This window comes from Capsicum annuum, chromosome 5 (genome assembly GCF_002878395.1).
Source record: "Capsicum annuum cultivar UCD-10X-F1 chromosome 5, UCD10Xv1.1, whole genome shotgun sequence".
Lineage (NCBI taxonomy): Eukaryota > Viridiplantae > Streptophyta > Magnoliopsida > Solanales > Solanaceae > Capsicum > Capsicum annuum.
In genome coordinates this window covers 209,851,412-209,872,557 of record NC_061115.1, presented here as the reverse complement: position 1 = coordinate 209,872,557, position 21,146 = coordinate 209,851,412, and the positions used below count along the sequence as shown (strand labels likewise).

General features: G+C 34.2%; 1 protein-coding gene across 1 annotated transcript; it reads right to left on the bottom strand.

Moving 5' to 3' along the window:
• Positions 1 to 1,644: 1,644 nt before the first annotated feature.
• On the bottom strand, positions 1,645 to 19,515 carry LOC107871192 (protein YIPF1 homolog). The gene is made up of 6 exons (XM_016718030.2): positions 19,253 to 19,515; positions 5,871 to 5,910; positions 5,707 to 5,784; positions 3,740 to 3,905; positions 2,606 to 2,879; positions 1,645 to 2,219 (listed from the first exon to the last, which is right to left on the bottom strand). The coding sequence occupies exons 1-6, from the start codon at positions 19,304 to 19,306 to the stop codon at positions 2,028 to 2,030; spliced, it is 804 nt and encodes a 267-aa protein (XP_016573516.1). The 5' UTR covers positions 19,307 to 19,515; the 3' UTR covers positions 1,645 to 2,027.
• Between the last annotated feature and the right edge of the window lie 1,631 nt (positions 19,516 to 21,146).

Genomic DNA, 21,146 nt, shown 5'->3' with positions numbered 1-21,146 from the left:
ATTATAGGGGCGAATTTACTATAGAAATTGTGATTTTGGTGCACGTGAATTTTAGTAAGTTGTGTACTTGTTCTATTTTAATTTATTTATCTTATTTGGTCTTTTTTAATTCATTTTAAAGTAAATTGCATGCAAACAATTAAAAACAATCTTTAAAACAAAATGTATGCATTAATTTTACGTATTATTTATTTATTTTATTAATTGTATTAGTTATATATTTTATTTGGTATTAAAGTGTTCAAAAAAATGCTATGGAAAATCAATGATATTAGTAATATAATAAATTTTAATGCATGTATTAATATGATTAAAAACACAATTAGAGGCGGACCTACATATAGAGTAGAGGGTGTACGTACACCCGCTAGCCTCGAGAAAAACTCTGTATATATAGGTTGTATATTTGTATATATACCAGTAAATTTAACTAAATATATGTTGTGCACCCTCAAAGACAACTGATTGTGTTGCTCTTTTTTTCAAGTACAATTTGCTGCAACATTACTGCTGCTCTCTCCCCAGACAACATTGACATACACATTATTTATGTATTTTAAATTTTATTCCAAAATACAAGCTCTTCTTCAATTTCAAAAGGTAAATTCCCCCTATCGTATACTATATAATATTTATTTTACTTTTATTTTTTAATCATTGACTTATTTTCTATTTAAAATTAGCAATTTAAAGTTTGAAATAGGCTTAAATCCAACGTTTTCTTGTAGCAACCATTTAGCAAATAAATCTCTCAGATTTTCTATTTTTCAAAAACTCTCTATTATTGTTGAAAATATAAAAGTGCATCGAATTCAAATATGGTGAATAATCTCTTTTATCATATTAAACCAAATTAATGATATTTAATAATATTAAGTTTTCAAAGAACTATATGTCGAACTTTGGTACTATCAATTATTATGTTTAAATATAAAGGTGCATCTGTCAAGCTCAAATCCTGGGTTCGCCTCTGGACACAATTATCCCTTAATTAAAATCATCTCCATCATATTTGTGGAGGATATTTTTGTAAACTACTTTTTTTATAAACTATGCAATGCATGCTACTTCTAATATATCAAGTTAAACATTATATAAGAAAAATCTCAGAATAACTCATACCAACATCCTAATACAAATACTAATAAAATATCATATTTTGCGCTGTTCTCATACATCAGGATAATATGCACATTATACCCTTACATTTAGGGAAGTACCTCAATTTACCTCCAAGTGATGTTCAATCACTTTCTTCAACCAATTGAAACTAAGAACTTGTTTTGAGTATTCTGCAACTCACAATCTTTATTTTTATGACTATGAAGTTCAGACCAATTTTCACGCATCTCAATTTTCAATTAAATCCATGAAATATCTATTACCTCTCACCAACTACAACTGACGATCTACTTTTAAGACTAGAGAAATCATCACCCTTCGTCTATCTAGTTCAGTACTTACAGAAACCATCTACTTGTTCTCTGGCTACAATTATCCCAATTAATTGGATTCTCAACATAGGGTTTGAAATTATTGTATAGTAAATTCATAGATATATCTGTGTTACAAGTACATATGAACAAATAAATAAATTTTAATTGGATAACAATTGTACACGTATATAATAAGTACTATCAAATATTGTCATACTAACAACAACAATAACATATCATTGCAATTCCACAAAATTCGAAGTGGGAAGAGGAGATTTTACAATATGTTTTTGCTCATACATTTGGCTCATTCATGAAAAACATTTGGCACATGCCTATAGACCAAAAATACATGCTCCCCAGATACCACATGAATTACAAAGGTAGTATTTGTTGAAACCATTAGACACTTCTTTACAAGTTTCCTGTGTTTGTACTGTCAACTCCTCTTTGCATCACACAACTACTGAAACCACTGATTAATTAGTACACCAAACACCAGAAAAGGGAAGAATTTTGTCGAAGAAAACAAAACCCGAACCACTTTTGAAACTCTGAGTTGAGCATAAAATTGGTAGAGTAACTCAAAACTTAAGAGAAGAACCACATCTTGATGAAGATTGTCAAAGCCGCTTGCAGGGCAAAAGCAGCAACCAGTATAATCATGAGATCATCCGACTGTACATATGTTCTGAGGTTTAAAGCAACGAAACTAGCTGATGTAGCGCCAGCAGCAATTGTGATGGTCCACCTAAGGAACTCGACGGGGATGATCAACAGAAACTGAAAGACGGAGAAGACATAATAGGATCTAGTGAATGCATGTTGCCAAAAGTAAAAAGGGGAATCTTTCAATTTTTTATAAAAGCGAAAGAAAACCAATGATCAACACACAACAATGCACAAGGTGTAAATGTTGTTCCATGTATCAACCAGGTTATAAAGCATAGAAAACTATAACTTATCAAGGTTGACACTGTATCATGCTTCATGGAATAAAGTTAAACACATTTTATGCATTCGCTTAATACCACTTCGAACAGAGATGAATGGATGGAGAGGTGCTTCCATAGAGATAGTACAGGAAGAAGCGAGGATTTCCCTAATTATTTTGTAAGCAATAAGATTAATGAGAGTCTGAGTTATCCAGAGAAGTATAATATACTTACAGAGCTCAGAACTAAAACAAAGAACGAATATCCCCATAAGCACCAAAAGCGTATCAGGCTAGCACTTGTACCCATATACCGAAGCAAGAAGTAAAACCCCAATGGCACTAACAATGCATAACCATATACTGCGCAAGCTGCTACGTTCACATAATTGACATCAAAGTTCCAAGAACTATTGCTATCGCTCCTTTTGTGCATCAGGTATGTGGCACAGTTCCCAATGGCAGAAATGACAAATACTAAAGTCGTAGATATCCAAACAAGCCCATAGCTGAAATATGCAAGAACAGGAGAATGAAGAACAATATTAGGTGGAGAAATTTAAAAACTCCAAAAGTAAAGTAAAGCACACCAATCCCACAATATAAAGACATATAAGATACTAAACAGAAAAAGAGAAAAAGAACATGCTATTGAATTGCTACTGTACAACATCATATCTAAGAGACTTGGTTCATCAGCAGCTTGAGAGGCTCCAGAACTGAAGCAAAAGTTATTTTGGCTTGATCATCAATAACATAATGGTTTTATATCTCAGAAGACAAAAACTAATTTACCAAATAACATCATAGAAGACTTAAAAATTTGTACATCAGAACTGCAAAATAAAACATAGGACACCAACATGCAGAATTAATTATTATCCTAGAACGATTATACACAATCAAACAACAAGAATAAGGACAAGGTTTTCCATTGAAACTTCCTCATGAGAAAAATACATGTGATCAGTATTCCGTTTTCTAATAAGCATGTGATGAGCATCCTATTACAAAGACTTTAGTTCTTTTCACCATAAAGTTCCGTAGCAAGCTTGAATTTCACTACCGAATAAGTTTCTTTTGCATCTTTTCTCAATTTCCTAAAAAGGAGAATAAGCTTCGAGAACTTAATTGGCCAACACAACAGATAAAAGAGAATGAAGAACGAACACATAAATACGAGTAAAGAAAAAATACATATAGATAGCGAAGATGTATGTATATATGAAATACAGAAACTGCTGAATCCTCATAGTGCTAGAATAAACTCATATTTCCTCAAACCTAGTTCAATTATCTATATATTAGCAACTGACAAAACTTAGTTTCTTTCTCGTCATGTTTCTACAGTTATATATGTAGGACTTACAGGTCAGGGTTAGCATCAATCTTGCTGAAGAAATCTCCAGTAGCAGGATTCAATGAACTCAGCAATCTGTTCAAGACAAGGTCTGTATCCACGTTAAAATATTCTGTATAAGATGACACGCTAAATACTCCATTCCACTTGTTTGTTGATTGCTGACCATCTTCTTCTGCATAAAATAAGTAGGTGTTACTTGAACTAATGGAAGCTTCACGCCTATTACTTCTGATACGCTGTATGAATTTGGATTACATAACAAGCATTATGCAAACCTTAAAGCATCGTAGATGCCTAGCAGTCATTACAAGAAGGTAGTTTTAACAAGTCAAGGTTGGTGAATGCCATACTTCAGAAAGGAAGCCCAAGAGGGACAATAAAATAAAATAAAAAAGAAAAGGCAGCAAGTGAGAAAGGAAAAGATCAATGGCAATCACTCATGCAGATATGCAGAAGTTAGCTGCACAAAAAGCCTCTTTTTTGTAGCTTCATACTTGCAGATTATTTCAGACTCCAAAATAACCACAGCCTTCCCTTTCTTTAAACAGTCTGATGTCAACAATGGATTCCTCTCTGTGATCTACTAAGTATCAACTAAATAGATTCCTTCATTATCACTATATAGTCATGTCTCAGAAGTATGAATCTTTCTTTTTCCATCAATCACACCAGTAAAAAAACCAAATCAAAACTTACAAATATGCCGTTTGTAGCAATAAAATAAGGGAGGAATTTTTTTAGCAAGAAAAATTTCAATTGTAGCTCCATCCTTTGTGTTTTTTTTACCTTTTTGTCCAAATTTAGAATGGCCTCACAAATCCTCAGTACAGAGCATTATATATACCCGGTAAGTGATATTGTTTCCAAATAAGCTTCTGTGCAACCATAAACAAGAAAGAAATAGTTTCGAGCGATGACTGGTTATTTAAGGGTTTGTTTTCTTTTGGATACATGTTAGTCAAGGAAGTAATAACTTGGAGTTTATGCACAATATGCCTATCAACCAAATTAAGGAGCAAGAAATCATTCAGTTCATTTAGGTTGTTTAAGAAAGAAACCACCATCCATGTAATTCCCAGCTAGAGATCGGCTTGAGTTTTCTGATTTCAATTCAATATTTACTTCCACTAAAATAAGGAGGAAGAAATTAGCTTTTGTAAAAAGTTATCTGCCATTTGAAAATACATATACCAATTGCAAGACCTAAACACATAATGGACTTATGTCGTTGTCCAAGAAATTGAAGATAAAACCAATACTGTAGCAATCACCTAGAGCTTACCACCAGTGGCAGTTATTTCTTGGTCTGCTCCAAAACTTCAATCAGAACCCATTAGTCCTATCTTATGTACCATTCTCTCTTTTCATAACTCGTGATGTTTGGCACAATTTCATATAATAACCTAAAACGATCCATGGGTCTCAAAATCAAATCCATTAAACAGAATGAAACTTCAAACTCAGAAACAATGTTTTGCATTAAAGTAGGTCTATAAACATTTTCAATAAATATTATAATATAATGAATTATATTTATTACTAATTTTTTAAGTCATACTAACTCTTCTACAAGTCCCCTGAAAGTCTCAAAAATAAAATTCACTGAAACAAATTGAACTTCCAAACTCATAGATGATGTTTTCTTATTGAGTAATTCTATTAGCATTTTTCAAACAAGAAGTTTAATGAATTCTTCGTCCCTCCAAGGACATCTGAGAAAAAGTTTAATGCAATCATCAGCCACTATCAAAATGACATGCATTTCATATCAACTTCCTTAGTATTCAACAACCACAACATACCCAGTGTATTTCTACAAAGTGGGGTCTAGGGAGGGTAAAGCATACGCAGTCCATACCACTACCTGAGAAGAAGTAGAGAGGCTGTTTCCACTACCAACTTTCTTAGTATGAGTAAAGGAAATTATGGCATATATCAGGAAGACAGAAATACAAGTATCTTGAAAGACATACCACTTCCAAGAGTTTGATACCCTCTTCCTGCATTAGGACCATTATTTGGAGGAAGTATCGGAGAACTTGCTGCGGGAGCTGCTAACAGCATTGATAGATTAGCATAAGTTGGTTCTTCAAGAGCGCAATTAAAAGAGTTAAAACAAATTCCTATAGGAGGGTACCTTCTGGTTTGTAGCGGTTCTTTTCTTCAGTGACAACTGCCTGTACAATATATAACAACCTTAATGTAAAAGAAGTGTACTAAGCAAATACTAGAGTCAGTTCAGAATGTTATTAGGAATAGTTGAAATTACTTTACAAATAATCAAACTGGCTCTAGATAAGATTTTGGGGTTTAAACTTTAGATTCCCGGAAAGAATTAATTCCTGAGCATTGTTGAAGCACAAAAACTTGATATTTCAAGGAAGTTGGGTTCTTCAAGTTAGTTGTCAAATAAAATGCATTCTATTGTAGCTCTATTAAGAGAACGTCATTAATCAAAAAAAAAAATAAAAGCATAATATATAGATAGACCCTCAAATTTGGCCTAAACTGCAGCGTAAATAGTTCCAACTTTTGAAGTGCACATCCAGATACCTCAATTCGTCCCCACAGTGTCTCGTGGACAGATAAATTTGGAGATGTCTAGATCATTCTGTAAGTTGGAGTTGGAGTGTTCAACTGACATAGGAGGACGAGTCGAGGTGTATAGATATGCATCCTCAAAGTTGGAGTCTTTATAGTGTCTACCTAGTATCTATATATTATGCAAAAAAAAAAAAAAAAAAAACCGCTAAGTCTTCATTTCAAAAAGACTCTTTTATAATGTCTTTACAATTTAAGCAACTTTGCACCCTAACTGTGAACAACAATAACAACAGAAGACCCGATATAAATCCCACAAGTTGGGTCTGGGGAGGGTAGGATTGAAAGAAGTGTAATAAAAGCAAAATTGAAAGAAAAATAATGGCAACATATAACAAGATACACAGAGCAAATCAAGCACCAAGCAGTAGTGAAATTTGAAGAATAAGATACTACATAAATACTAGGATGGGTGACCCCCTAGGAAGTCCTTGTGTTGCATCCCTTTTGTCGAAATTCGGCTTAATTTTCCTCTCAAGAAAATACTCACTAATACTGCTGGATAAGGGGAAAATGAGAAGAGGAGACAACTCCCTGCCTCTCCCCTATAGAAGTATGACAACACTAGGCTGGTACCTGGGACCTTTCTATCCTAATCTTCGACCTCCATATATCTTGTTCATGTCCTGTCTAAGCACCTCTGACACCTCTTCCAACTCTTCTTCGGCCTACCTCAACCTCTCTTAAAATTTGTTATAGTCAATCCCTCAAAACTCATTACGATGCATCAGTGCACCTCTTCTTCACATGCCTGAACCATCAACCTCGCTTCTCATCTTGTCTGCCACGGAGGCCAATCTCACCTTGTCCTATATAATTTTGATCATAATCTTATCTCTCCTAGTATATTCACACATCCATCTTAGCATCATTATTTCCGCTACCTTCATCTTCCGAATGTGTGCATTCTTGACTAGTCCGCACTCGACAGTCAGCCCTATACATCAGTGTACACCAACAGTCTATAAAACTTCATTTAAACCTTGGCGACACATTTTATCACACAGCACCCCGAATGCGAGCCTCTATTTCACCAACCTAACTCCAATACGGTGTGCGGCATCCTCGTCACTCCCTATTTCTTGGATAATAAAGTCGAGATACTTAAAACTTCCTCTCTTGAGTATGACTTGTGTATCGATCTACACTTCCAACTCTGCTTTATGCATTGCGTCAGTGGGATAATTTGTTTTAGCCTTGTCTAGCCTAGACGGGCTAAGGCCTTTCCATTTTAAGGTTTATCTACAAGCTTCCCGCCTATCATAAACTTCACCACAAGTCTCATTAATCAATATTATGTAATTTATGAATAACATACACCAAAACACCTTCCCTTGAATATAATGTGCCAAATTCGTCTATTAGTAGGCAAATAGAAACAGGCTAAGGGTTGATCTCTAATGCAACCCCATCGTGACTAGGAAGTGTTCTAAGTCACATCCCACTGTTCTCATTCAGGTTTTAACTCCATCATACATGTCTTTAATAGCCCCACTGTAAGCCACAGTTACACCAGTAGACTTCGAACATCTCCATAGAACCTCCCAAGAAACTTTACCATACGCCTTTTCGAGGTCAATGAACACTATGTTTAAGTTTCTGTTCTTATCCCTATACTGCTTCAGCAGTCTCCTCATAAGATGCATCCTGAAGTTTCTCTTCCTATCCCTACACTGCTTCATCAGTCTCCTCATAAGATGCATCCTGACTTTGAGGATTCAAAAAATAGCATTTTCCAAATCAACTAATATGTTCAAGTGCAGCCAGCTCAAACATGTGAAAAGAATACCCATCTAGTGCTTATTTCCTATATTTTCCAATTATTAATAGTGTCACACATCAGAAGGAAGCAAATCTATCATAACCAATTATCAGTTTCCCAATTTATAGGTACAATTACTTGAAATTACCCTATATTTTTCTGCTTTGTTTCACAGAATCCCAATCTACTAAGAAACTTCAGTAATTAACCAATAATAAGTTTCCCAATTGCGAGGTACAATTACTTGGAAATCTAACCTACATTTTTTTTGCTTTGTTTTCCCCCTTATTCCATAGCCTAACAAACTTTCACAAAGAAACAAATTATCACAATAACCAATCTATAAACAAGCCTCAATCACGAACTAATTGGGGATCAGCTATATGGATATAGCAAATTTTCACTCTTCAAATGGAAAAATCTCTCTAGCACAAACGGAAACAAATTAACCACAAGAATCAATCAATTAACGATGCATCAATCAAAACTAGCTGGTTTCTACTACACTGCATCCTCAACACCAACTCCACTCTATTTAATCCATTTAATCGATATTGAAAATAATTTGCAAAGGAAACTAATTAACCACAAAGAATAGCTAAAATCTTAATATAGTGAAAATCACAACAAATCATTAATTTCCAGACAAAATCACTCCATTAGGGAAACAATAAATCGAATCAACCAAGCGTCGGTCTAAACTAGTTGGGTTCTGCTACATTGAATCCTCATTACCAATTCCATTCTATTCGAACCCAATTAATCCCAATATCGATAATAATTTGTCTTTTAAGAAACACTAATCATTATATAAACTTAAAGGAAACTAATTACCCACAAAGAGTAGTTACAATCTCAATGTAGTGAAAAATCTCAACAACTGATATATTTCCACACATAATAATTTGTGTTTTAACGAACACTGATTGTTCTATGAACCTAAAGGAAACTAATTAACCACAAACAGTAACTAAATCTCAATGTAGTGAAAAGTCTCAACAAATCATACATTTCCACACACAATAATTTGTATTTTAACGAATGCTAACCATTCAAACATAGAGTAACTAATATCCTAAAATAGTCAAAAATCTCAACAACTTATACATTTCCGCACACAATCATATACAAATTCCACTCGATTGGAATCCAATTAATCCCAATATCATAATAATTTGTCTTATAACGAACACCAACCCTTCTATAAACCTAAGGGAAACGAAACGGGTAACTAAAATTTTCAATTTAGTGAAAAATCTCAACAACTGATATATTTCCTCACACAATCAAATACTAGTTCCACACTGTTAGAATACTATGAATATTTTACATCATATGTAAATATAGTAGATAACTTGATTTACTCCTATTATAATAAAGTATTAATTTGTATTGATTTCCTTCCCATTTTTTGGACATGTAAACTAAGCTATTTAAACACAAATAGCTTGAGGGAATAATCAAGCTGGGCTTTCTCTTTCAATTCACATGGTATAAGAGTCAAGCCCATCTTAATTCTTTGTTCACTGATGTTGGGCCCCTATTATATTGTCCACGCTCCAGTTAACATAGTCTGGGCGTGCGGGAGTGAGTTAGGAGTCCCACATTAGAAAAAGGGATAGGTAATTAGTCTCCTTCTGACTTGGGCAATCATCCCCTCATAAGCTAGCTTCTGACCTGAGACCCAAGATCCATTCTTTACATTGTCATCAATGACTACGTTTCACCTACTTCTCCTTGCTCTTGGTTCCTGAAAATGGGGTGTTAATTGAAGTACTAAATTAGATGACTAATGCCCAAAAGATATATGTGTATTAGTGAATTCTTGAACCTTTGCTGAAGTAGGAGTAGACTGGTAATTCGTCTCGTTCTATCATCTCTTCCACAACTAGGCTTGCATTTCCCTTATCTTTCATGATCAGTTCCTCTAAAACTTTGTCGGGTTCCATTAAATCATTAAATTAGTCTGTCCTTAAAAGAACATTCCTAGAACCATGATCATGGACAACATCACACATGATTTCGATTTTTGGAATATCTTGAGGCATGTGACCGCGAACAGTTCCTCCGTTTAGTGTTGCTTGCCTCTTAGGGAAGAATTTTGAGATTGAGCAAGAATTTTGTCTATGTTTGAAGGATCAAAATCCGTCTCTATAGACATGGCACCTAATCCAGAAACTTCACTGGATTTAGACAACTTGTTCTCTGTGTCCTGATCAATGAGAATAGCTACATACTGATCTTTATGTGTTAATATTTGATCCACCAAAGTTATCTATTCTTGACTTTTAAGATGAGGATCCTCAAACCTATTTAGGTTAAGATCATCATCAAAATCTAACGCATCAAGTTCAAATGTTACTGGCCAAGTGACAGAGTGGTATGGTGCACAAGTAGCATCTTCTAATAGATTGACATTTGTAGACAAAAAAGGCCTTTCTTATCCAATTTATAATGTTTTACATTTATGGAGAAATTATTCAACTTGCTTTGAGTGTATTCGAACAACTCCAAGCAGAGGGTAGGCAGATTGTTGCAGAGAAATAAGAGAAAATGCAGCATGAAAATTGCTCCTTTAATCTGGGAGTAACTTACCAAGTTATATCACCATAAGATTCATTTTGATTCGCATTGACAAGTTCACAATTGTTCAGCACCAGAGTCTCAAAAAAACAGTTGGGCGCATATTTTCTTGGTTTTGCCTTCTAGAATTGTATTTAGGCTGAGATCTCCTGTATCTTCTGAGATGGGGGTTACCGCTGACATCCCTTGCAAAAATTGAACCACAACTCTTGTTCTAGAGAGTAATGTGTCAAACTCTGTTGTTCCCCCTCGTGTACCAATAGTAGTCCTATCGTCTTGATCCAGAAAACTCAGATCATACATCAGTATCCCAGCAGAACTATCAAACTCGGGAATATTAGGCAACACAGTATTCTCCACATTTAGTTCCTCATTGTACCATGTCGAAGGAGTGAAATCATCTCTATGCATGAGAAGGCATTGACTTTAGTGGAGAGGAAATGAACTTATTTGGTGAAGGCAAATTTCAGGCAATAAATCGAATGCAAATTCTTGATTATCAGGTAGTCTTCAATTTCAATTCCAAGATCATTCCCAGGTGAAGGGGAATGGTTACCACTGGGTTCTGCATGATCCTCTCCTTTTGTGAGGAAGTCATCTTGATTTTTGCTAAAATGAAGTCTTCCGTATTGATGTTGAAGAGATTTGTCATATAATCCAATTATTAAAGGCTCAAATAATATTCCATCTTTTCTACTTCTCTTGTTTAAAGAACACGAAGGATCATTCTTTCTCAGCCTTTCAATGAACTGACATTGATGATGATGCTATAGTATTGTCCAATAATGAAATTAGAAGGCTACTAAAAGATGCCAATTCATTGAAAGGCTGAGAAAAAAGATCCTTTGTGTTCTTTGGACATATGGAAAATAAACAAGAGACGTAGAAAAGATGGAATGTTATTTGAGCCTTTAATTATCGGATTATATGACAATCTCTGCAACATCAACAAGGAAGACTTCATTTTAGCAAAAATCAAGATGACTTCCTCACAAGAGGAGGATCATGCAAAACCCAGTGGTAACCATTCCCCTTCACCCGGGAATGATCTTGGAATTGAAATTGAAAGACTACCTGATAATCAAGAATTTGCATTCGATTTGTTGCCTGAAATTTACCTTCACCAAATAAGTTCATTTCCTCTCCACCAAAGTTAATGCCTTCTCAAGCATAGAGATGATTTCACTCTTTCGACATGGTACAATGAGGGACTAAATGTGGAGAACACCGCGCTACCTAATATTCCCGAATTTGATAGTTCTGTTGGGATACTGATGCATGATCTGAGTTTTCTGGATCAAGACAATAAGACTACTATTGGTACACGAGAGGGAACAACAGAGTTTGACGCATTACCCTCTAGAACAAGAGTTATGGCTCAATTTTTGCAAGGGACATCAGCAGTAACCCCTATCTGAGAAGATACTGGAGATCTCAGCCTAAATACAATTCTAGAAGGCAAAACCAAGAAAATATGTGCCCAACTATTTGTTTTGAGATACTGCTATTGAACAATTGTGGACTTGTCAATGCGAATCAAAATGAATCTTATGGTGATATAACTTTGAAAGTTACTCCCAAATTAAAGGAACAATTTTGATGCAGTGTTTTCTCTTATTTCTCTTCCAATTCACATGGAAAAGCCTGGTTAAGGCCCGCAACATTGGAAGAGAAATTCAAAATCATTTTTTCACGACTATTTTTCTTGACTATTTTTCTTGGATGTCCGAACAGATTTCTATTTTCGAAGGTGTTGTGATCAAACCAAGACCACCACAAGACTCAGACTACCGGAGCGAGCAAAACCCAATCAGTTTCGCTACCACCAGCCATCCTACACACCGATCCGAGCTGTCAGATTCTGGTAGACAGATCTGCCTTTTTCCCGTGACTACCAAGCATTACTTTTTTTTTTCCAAATTCCAATCAACTGTTTGCTTCCAAATTCCTGTGATTGCAGATTTTAAAGATTCGGGTAGCATCTATATGTCCCTCAGATCGTATATTTTTTCTAGACCTATGGTTTCCAGCAACCCGAACCACTCCTCCATTGAACCCTTGATGGGCAGTACGAACTACTTATCTTGGCCTTCCTCTGTACAACTATAGTGCATCTGACGATAGCACCTTTGACTTCTTCCACCTTAATGCGCCTACAATAACCATAACCATATAGCCATTTTGAGTGCTCCAAATCCCCCAACACAATACTAAAGTCCCTTTCGTCACTCAAGAGTTTATGAAAGTAAGAATGTCATCTCCTCTAAGAACCTCTTCCGACAAAACTTTGTCGTCCTCGTCCTACACACTTCACTCGGTCAAGGTCCCTGGCCCTCCTCTACCTGTCCTTGGCAAGATTGGATAGCTTCTTATCTCCACCTTTACCCTCTAACTCCGTGTAAACGCTTTCGAAAGATGCATTCTTAGCCATCATAAGCAGTAACTTAGCCGCATTCCGAGCTATTTTATACTCTTTTCTATTCTTTTGCTTCTCCTCATCTTTATTTTATGCCCAGTTCGCCTAAGCCTCATTCTTCGCCTTCACCTTCCCTTCTACCTCTCCATTCCACCACCGGTCCCTGGATGCTTAGCAGAGTGACCTCTCAAGACACCCAATACCTCTAGCCGTCTCTCTGATGCAATTGACAGTCACATCCTACAATTTGTATCCCCTTTACTCTCCCAAGCCCTCTTAGCCATCAACTTTTCCCCTATCTCAAGAGCATTGGCCATCGCCAAGCTACCCTATTTAATCCTCGACCGGTCATCCACACCCATCTTCTTACGCTCCTTCTTAATCTTCAAGTCCATCACCAAAAGCCTATGTTGGGTTGAACAAGTCTCACTTGGTATAACCTTACAGTCCTAACAAAGACCCCTATCAACCTTTCTAAGGAGCAAAAGGTCAATCTGAGTCTTACACCAAACTATGAAAGGTAACCAAGTGATCCTCCTTCTTAGAAAAGCATAAAGCTATCACCAACCCTAAAGGCCCGAGAAAATTTAAAAGTGAGGCACCTCCTTCATTTCTAACGCCAAAACAAAAGACTATGCACATCGTCATAATCCCGTAGAGATGACCTAATGACCAAATGGGATATCCTTTCCTAAGAAAAGCTTCTCGGTGTTAGGTACACCACCCACCTCATCCAAAACCTCCAAGAAGCTCTTCATTTCTTCCTCATCCAAGCCTACACACGTGGCATAAGCACTAACAACGTTCAAAGTAAACCCTCGAATGACTAATTTAATCAATATCAGCCTATCGTTAACGCTCCTAACCTAACCTCTACCACTTGCTCCCTGAGCTCTTCATCAACTAAGATATCTACTCCAATCCTATTCCTCACACTCCTTGAGAACCACAACTTATACCCATCCATCCGCTTCTTGCGTCTTAGTGTACCTACCCATGTCATCTCCTGGACACGAGCTTATACTAATTTGCCTTTTCCTAAGAATTCTCACTAGCTCTATGGACTTTTGCAATAAAGTCCCAATGTTCCAAGACTATTCTCAACGTAAAGACTCCCTTAACCCACTAACCCCTCCTGCGCCCTGCCCTACCACTGCCACCACCCTCAACCCAGAAGCTGATCTCGACTCCAACCACAGCCCTGACCTCGACCTCGACACCAACCTCAACCCCGACCAAAGACATGACCCTAATCTACCATCATCCACCAATGCTACTAAAGCAAATATACATCAACTTCAATACGGGAGATGTCAATAAGAAACAAACGAATCAACGAATGGATATATCAAGTATACCTAGATTGGGCAAATAATGTTCTGTAAAACACCCCAATCAAGCAAGACAGAAACGGCAGAACAATCAATGATAGAAATGCAAATTCCACTTTAGAAAATCTACCAAAAAACAGAAAGAGATTAAAACAAATGTCGAATCTAGAACAACAATACTCAAACAGCAAGAAACGATAAACTGAATGATAGAGGCAAACTACAAGATGAAAATAATCTACAAGAATACACAAGACTAGAGGTACCTCCGGTACCCTAACACCAAAAAAAAACATTTCCAGAATACACTACCAACAAAAACAAAAAAAAAAAAAAAAAAAAATTCAAAACAAGCTACTACACCAAATATACCAATTCTAAATCAATGGCTATAAATTCTACGGAGATCTCCAATAAAGCTGAGAAAAAATAAAGATTCAAGGTTCAAGGATAGAAATCACCGGGATTACGCTAAGGGGGACTAGGTTTTCTTGCTTGATTTGTTGGTTCTGGCAAAAGTTGGTGCTGAAATTGATCGCCAGAATCTTGTCGCCACCGAAGATATGCCGAAAGGCGGCTGTAGAATTTGGATCTGCTAAATACTTGTTCACCCAGTAAACCCCGGAAAAAGGGGCCTACCTCTTGGTCGTTATCGATGGTAAAGTCCCCGGCGTGCACCGAAGAAGTTAGGTGGAGGTGGCTCGATCTTGGCAGAGAAGATGGTGGACGGCCGGAGGCGAGATAGATCTAGAAGACAAAAAAGACGAGAGAGAAAAGACAGAATCACCTGTCGCCAAAACTAAGGTCGGCGGCGCCAAAAATGGTGTTAACAACGAAAGTTAAAGAGAGAAAGGTAAAATAAAACAATCAATAAAAGCTGATTTTTGCTAATTTGAATCCTTAAATAAGCATAAACCCAAAAGAAACTAATTTACCACAAAGAGTGACTAAAATTCCAATTTAACGAAAAATCTCAACACATATTTCCTCACACAATCAAATACCAATTCCACTCTATTCACAATTTCACATCCAATTAATGCCAACGTCACTAATAATTCATCTTGTAAAGAACCTAACCATTCTATAAACCTAAAGGGGACTTAATAGATCCATGGACAATGATGATAGTTATAGAAGCCCTAAAAAGACCATCAAAGTCCCAAGCCCAAATTGTTGGGTTCAATGTGGAATCAAAACATGCTTATTGTAGAAGAAGAGCCCAAGAACGAGTCCAGGAATTATGGAGAAGAATGGGCTAAGTGCTACACATATTTCATGATTAAAGTCTAAGACCAAACGGAAGAAGATTAGGCCCATATGGGTTTTTGTTAAATTTGAAAATTTTTCCTTATTTCCTTATGAAAGAATTTTTAGTATTATTTTTACATGTTTTCCTAGTTTAAACTTTACTAGTTTAAAAGTTTCCTAGTTAGATTTTCTATTTATTATTTTTATAAAAGTAGAATTCAAATCTCATTCTATTTAGGATAGGTTTTTCCTTATATATAGGTAGCATTTTGTTATTTTCAATTCGACAACATTATTATTCATTGAGAGTTTCTCTTATTTACACCTTTGTGTGTGATTATACTTGTGATTTATCTTACAACCTTATAAGAACGATTCTTTAGGAGTTAAAATTAATAATTCTTAACTTGATATCTTTGGTTTCTACTAAAGTTAATCAAAGAAGATGATTAGTCTTATACTAATTGTTATCTTTAATTTTTCGAAATAGGGGTGTAGATCACTTTTGATCAAAGTTCTTGAATTGACTCTATTAGTATCATAATTAGTCTTATCCGCTAATTCGAATACTAAGATCAATTAGAAATCTTAGAACTTAATCTCGAAATTGGGGATTTATTCTCAAATTTCATCTAGATTTATTCTCAAAGTTCATCTATCTTTAATTTCTTGTCTTTAATCTTAGTATTTCCACTTTCGCATTGTTTTCCTTTTTATTCAAGTAACTCGATTCTTATCAGAACTAGTTAGCCACAAAGAGTAACGAAAATTGTCAATGTAGTCTAGATAATAATCTCTCCATTAGGGAAAACAATCAATCAAATCAAATACGCTCCCAACTCGCTGATTTCTGCTAATTTGAAACCTCAAATAAGCATAAACCTAAATGAAACTAATTTCCCGCAAAGTGAAACTAAAATCGCCAATGTAATCTAAACAACAATCTCTCTATTAGGTAAAACAATCAATAAAATTAACTAGTTGATTTCTGCTAATTTGAATCCTCAAATAAGTGTAAACCTAAAGGAATCTAGTTTACCAGAAAGAGTAACTAAAAATCTCAATGTAGTGAAAAATCTCTACAACGCATATATTTCCTCGCACAATCAAATGCCAATTCCACTCTATTCACAATTTCACACCCAATTAATTCCAATTTCGATAATAATTCGTCTTTTAACAAACCAAACCATTCTATAATCCTAAAGGAAACTAATTAACAACTGAAATCGCCAATGTAAAGAAAAATCTCAACAATGCATACATTTCCTCACACAATCCAATATTGATTCCACTCAATTCACAATTTCACATCCAATTAATGCCAACATCAATAATAATTTACCTTTCAGAAACACCAACGGCTCCATAAAAAACTAAAGGACATTAATTTACCATGAATAATAATGGAAAGCCCCAATGTAGTCTATATAACAATCTGTCCATTAGAGAAAACAATCAATCAAATCAACTATGCCTTGTTTCAAGCTAGCTGACTTATGCTAATTCAAATCCTCAAATAAGCATAAACCTAAATGAAACTAACTTACCGGAAAGAGGAACTAAAATCGCCAAAATAACACTCTATTAGGTAAAATAAAACAATCAATAAAATTAACTAGCTGATTTCTGCTAAATTGAATCCTCAAATAAGCATAAACCTAAAGGAATCTAATTTACCACAAAGAGGAACTAAATCACAATGTAGTGAAAAATCTCAACAACGCATACATTTCCTCGCACAATCAAATACCAATTCCACTCTATTTACAATGTCACATCCACTTAATGCCAACATCGATAGTAGTTCGTCTTTTAAAGAACCTAACCATTCTATAAACCTAAAAGGAAAACTAATTAACAACTAAATTGCCAATAGTGAAAGTCACAACGAATTAGAAAATTCCACAAACAATCTCCCCATTAGGGAAAACAATGAATCAAATCAACTACGCTTCACTCCAAAACTAGCGGGATTCTGCCCAATTGAATCCCCAATACAAATTCCGCTTTATTCAAATCCAATTAATCCCAATATCAATAATAATTTTTTTAACCTAAAGAAAACTAATTAACCACAAACAGTAACAAAAATCTCAACAAATCATACATTTCCTCCACATATAACAATTTGTGACCGTTGTAAAAACCTAAAGGAAACTAATTAACCACAAAGACTAACTAAAATCTCCAATGTAGCGAAAATCACACCGATTCTGAAAAAAATCAACACACAAAACAAATTTTCCTAACAAGAAACAAATGTGACAAGTGAAAAGTGCCCAGCGGGAACGAAACTAATGTTCGATAAACCTGAAACGAAACTAATTAACCACAAGGAGTAACTACAAATCTCAATGTAGTGAAAAATCTCAAAAATCATACATTTCTGCATTCAATCAAATTACAATCTCCATTCTATTCAAATCCAATTAATCCCAATATCAATTACAATTTGTCTTTTAACAAACCTAACCTATCTATAAACCTAAAGGAAACTAATTAACTACAAATAGCAACCAAAATCGCCCATGTGGCGAAAAATGTCAACAATAAGGAAAAATCAACACACCAAAAAAAAAAATTATTATGGGCGAAAACAATGGCAACGAGTGAAAAATGTGTACTGGTACGGAGCCAATGAGGTGACTTGTAGGGAAATTGGTGTATGAATCATCCATCTTGAGTGTGTAATGAAAGACAAATACAAAAGGGATCAAGCAGGAATTGATTGTTTTCAGTACGAACAACGAAATTTTCCCTTTGTAATTACTTAATGAAGAAGTTTTTTTTATTAACCAACACTTACCATTCTATAAAGCTAAAGGAAACCAATTAACCACAAAGAGTAACTAAAGTCACCAATGTAGTCTAAATCTCAGCAATTTAGGTAAAACAATCAATCAAATCCACTATGCCTCGCTCCAACCTAGCTGAGTTCAGTTAATTCGAATCCTCAAATAAGCATAAACCTAAATAACACTAATTACATTTTCACACACATTCAAATACCAATTCCACTCTATTCGAATCCAATTAATCCCAATTGCAATAATAATTTGTATTTAACCAACACTTACCATTCTATAAACCTAAAGGAAACTAATTAACCACAAAGCGCAACTAAAATCACCAATGTAGTCTAAATCTCAGCGAGTTAAGGAAAAAAAACAATCAAATCAACTATTCCTCGCTCTGCTAATTCGAATCCTCAAATAAGCATAAACCTAAAGTAAACCAATTAATGTTCGATAAACCTAAAAGGAAACTAATACATTTCCACACACACAATCACATACCAATTCCACTCTATTCAAATCCAATTAATCCCAATATCAATAATAATTTGCTTTCTAAACCTAAAGGAAACTAATTAACCACACAAAGAGTAATTAAAATCTCAATAAATCATACATTTCCACATATAATAATTTGTCTCTATATATATAAACCTAAAAGAAAACTAATTAACAATTAAAATCGCCAATGTGGAGAAAATCACAACAATTTGTAACAATACACACAAAAACAAAAATTACGGTGGAAAACAAATGCGACAAGTGAAAAATGCATACCGGCACGGAGCCAGCGAGGTGACTGGTAGGAAAATTGGTGTATGTATCATCCATCTGAATGTATAATGAAGACTAAATGAGAAATTTCCTCTTTGTAATTCGTTATCGATTGCTTATTGATGAAGGAATTTTTTTTGGTTAAGGAAATGGAGGAAGAGGAGGAAAGTGACGGGTACGAGTCACACGCGTGTTTTTAGCAAACATTTATTTACGTATGGGGGGTCGCGCCATTGAGACAATGGGCTTGGAGCATGGTATGGCCCATTACTTATATATATATATATATATATATCATTAGTCAATCCTATGTGGCATGTTTTAAAAATCTCCAAACCTATTTACTTTTTTTGTGGGTTTTTAGATATTTATTGAGTTTTCTTCTTATTTTAAATATTTATGTATTTAAAGAAAAATCAAAAGTCACCACATTTAAACTCTATTTATTACGTAATAAAAGAAAAAAAATATTTGAGGTAACTCATCTATTTAATTTTTACTAATAATATTTGTAACTCTCAAGCTATTCATGATTTTATATTTATAGCCCTAAATATTTAATACAAAAATTAATGATAACTTATGGTATTTCTTTATTTTTATGTATATAAATTCATATTTTTTGTTTCATGAGATGCTATCCAAGGTTACCCTTCATTTTCACTATTATATTCATGTTTTTGTTTGTCTTGAAAAGAAGAAGACTTTTGAACGGTGATAGATTTGTGGAAGTAGATATCGAGACATTTATGTATTCATTCCGTTTTTCTCTCTATAAACGTTCAGATGTTTTATTTCATGCGATTTTATCCAAGGTTATCATTCATTTTCACTATGATGTTTATGTTCTTATTTCACTTGAAAAAGAAGAAGATGTTCTTAAATGGTGAAAGACTTGTGGAAGTGGATATCGACAAAAGCTCAAACATTTGATTTCAGCTTTCTTTTTATTTTTCAACTAATGTTTAAAAATATAATAATATATGTATTGTATTATTTCTATATCTATATATGATGCCTCTTAAGTTCAATTTTTTAAGTCTATAATTTCTTTTGGTTAAATGAATAACTTTGTAGTTGGAAATTTGCTAATTATCAATTATATTTTTTAATTTATAATTGATTTTTTTAGGCATGTGGAAGTACATACCGAGACATTAATGTATTCATTTCATTTTTCTTTTTAATGAAGTTTATATGTTTTATTTCATGCGATTTTACCTAAGGTTATCCTTCATTTTCACTATGATATTTATGTTATTATTTCACTTGAAAAAAGAAGAAGATGCTCTTAAATGGTGAAAGGCTTATGGAAGTGGATATCGGCAGGAGCTTGGACAATTATGCATTGGTTTCATCTTTCTTTTTATTTTTTAATTAATGATTAAAAATATAATAATATGTGTATTATCTTATTTCTATATCTATATAAAATGCCTCTTAAGTTCAATTTTTAAGTCTATAATTCCTTTTGGTTCAAATGAATAATTTTTAGTTGGAAATTTCCTAATTATTAATTAAGTTTCTTAATTTATAATTTTTTTTTTTAGGTGACTAGCTTATTTTCATTAATCACATGTAAGGCAATACAAAACAACCAACATCCACAGATAGCTAAATAAATTTTAATAATTGAAATATATTTGTTATTTGGTCTTAGTTATGATTAAGTTTTAAGACTATCAATAAATATGCATGACAAAAAAATTGAGAAGTATAAAGGAACATGGAGGTGAAGGAGAAAAATGAGGTAATTAATTCTAAAAATTTTATAAATGTGAGGTAATTATGAAAATTTTTATATACAGGAAAAAGAATCATTTATGCTTTGTTCTTTTTTTTTTTCTTTTTTAATTTTAAAAAAATAGTGTATTTATCTGATTTATTTTTAAAAAAA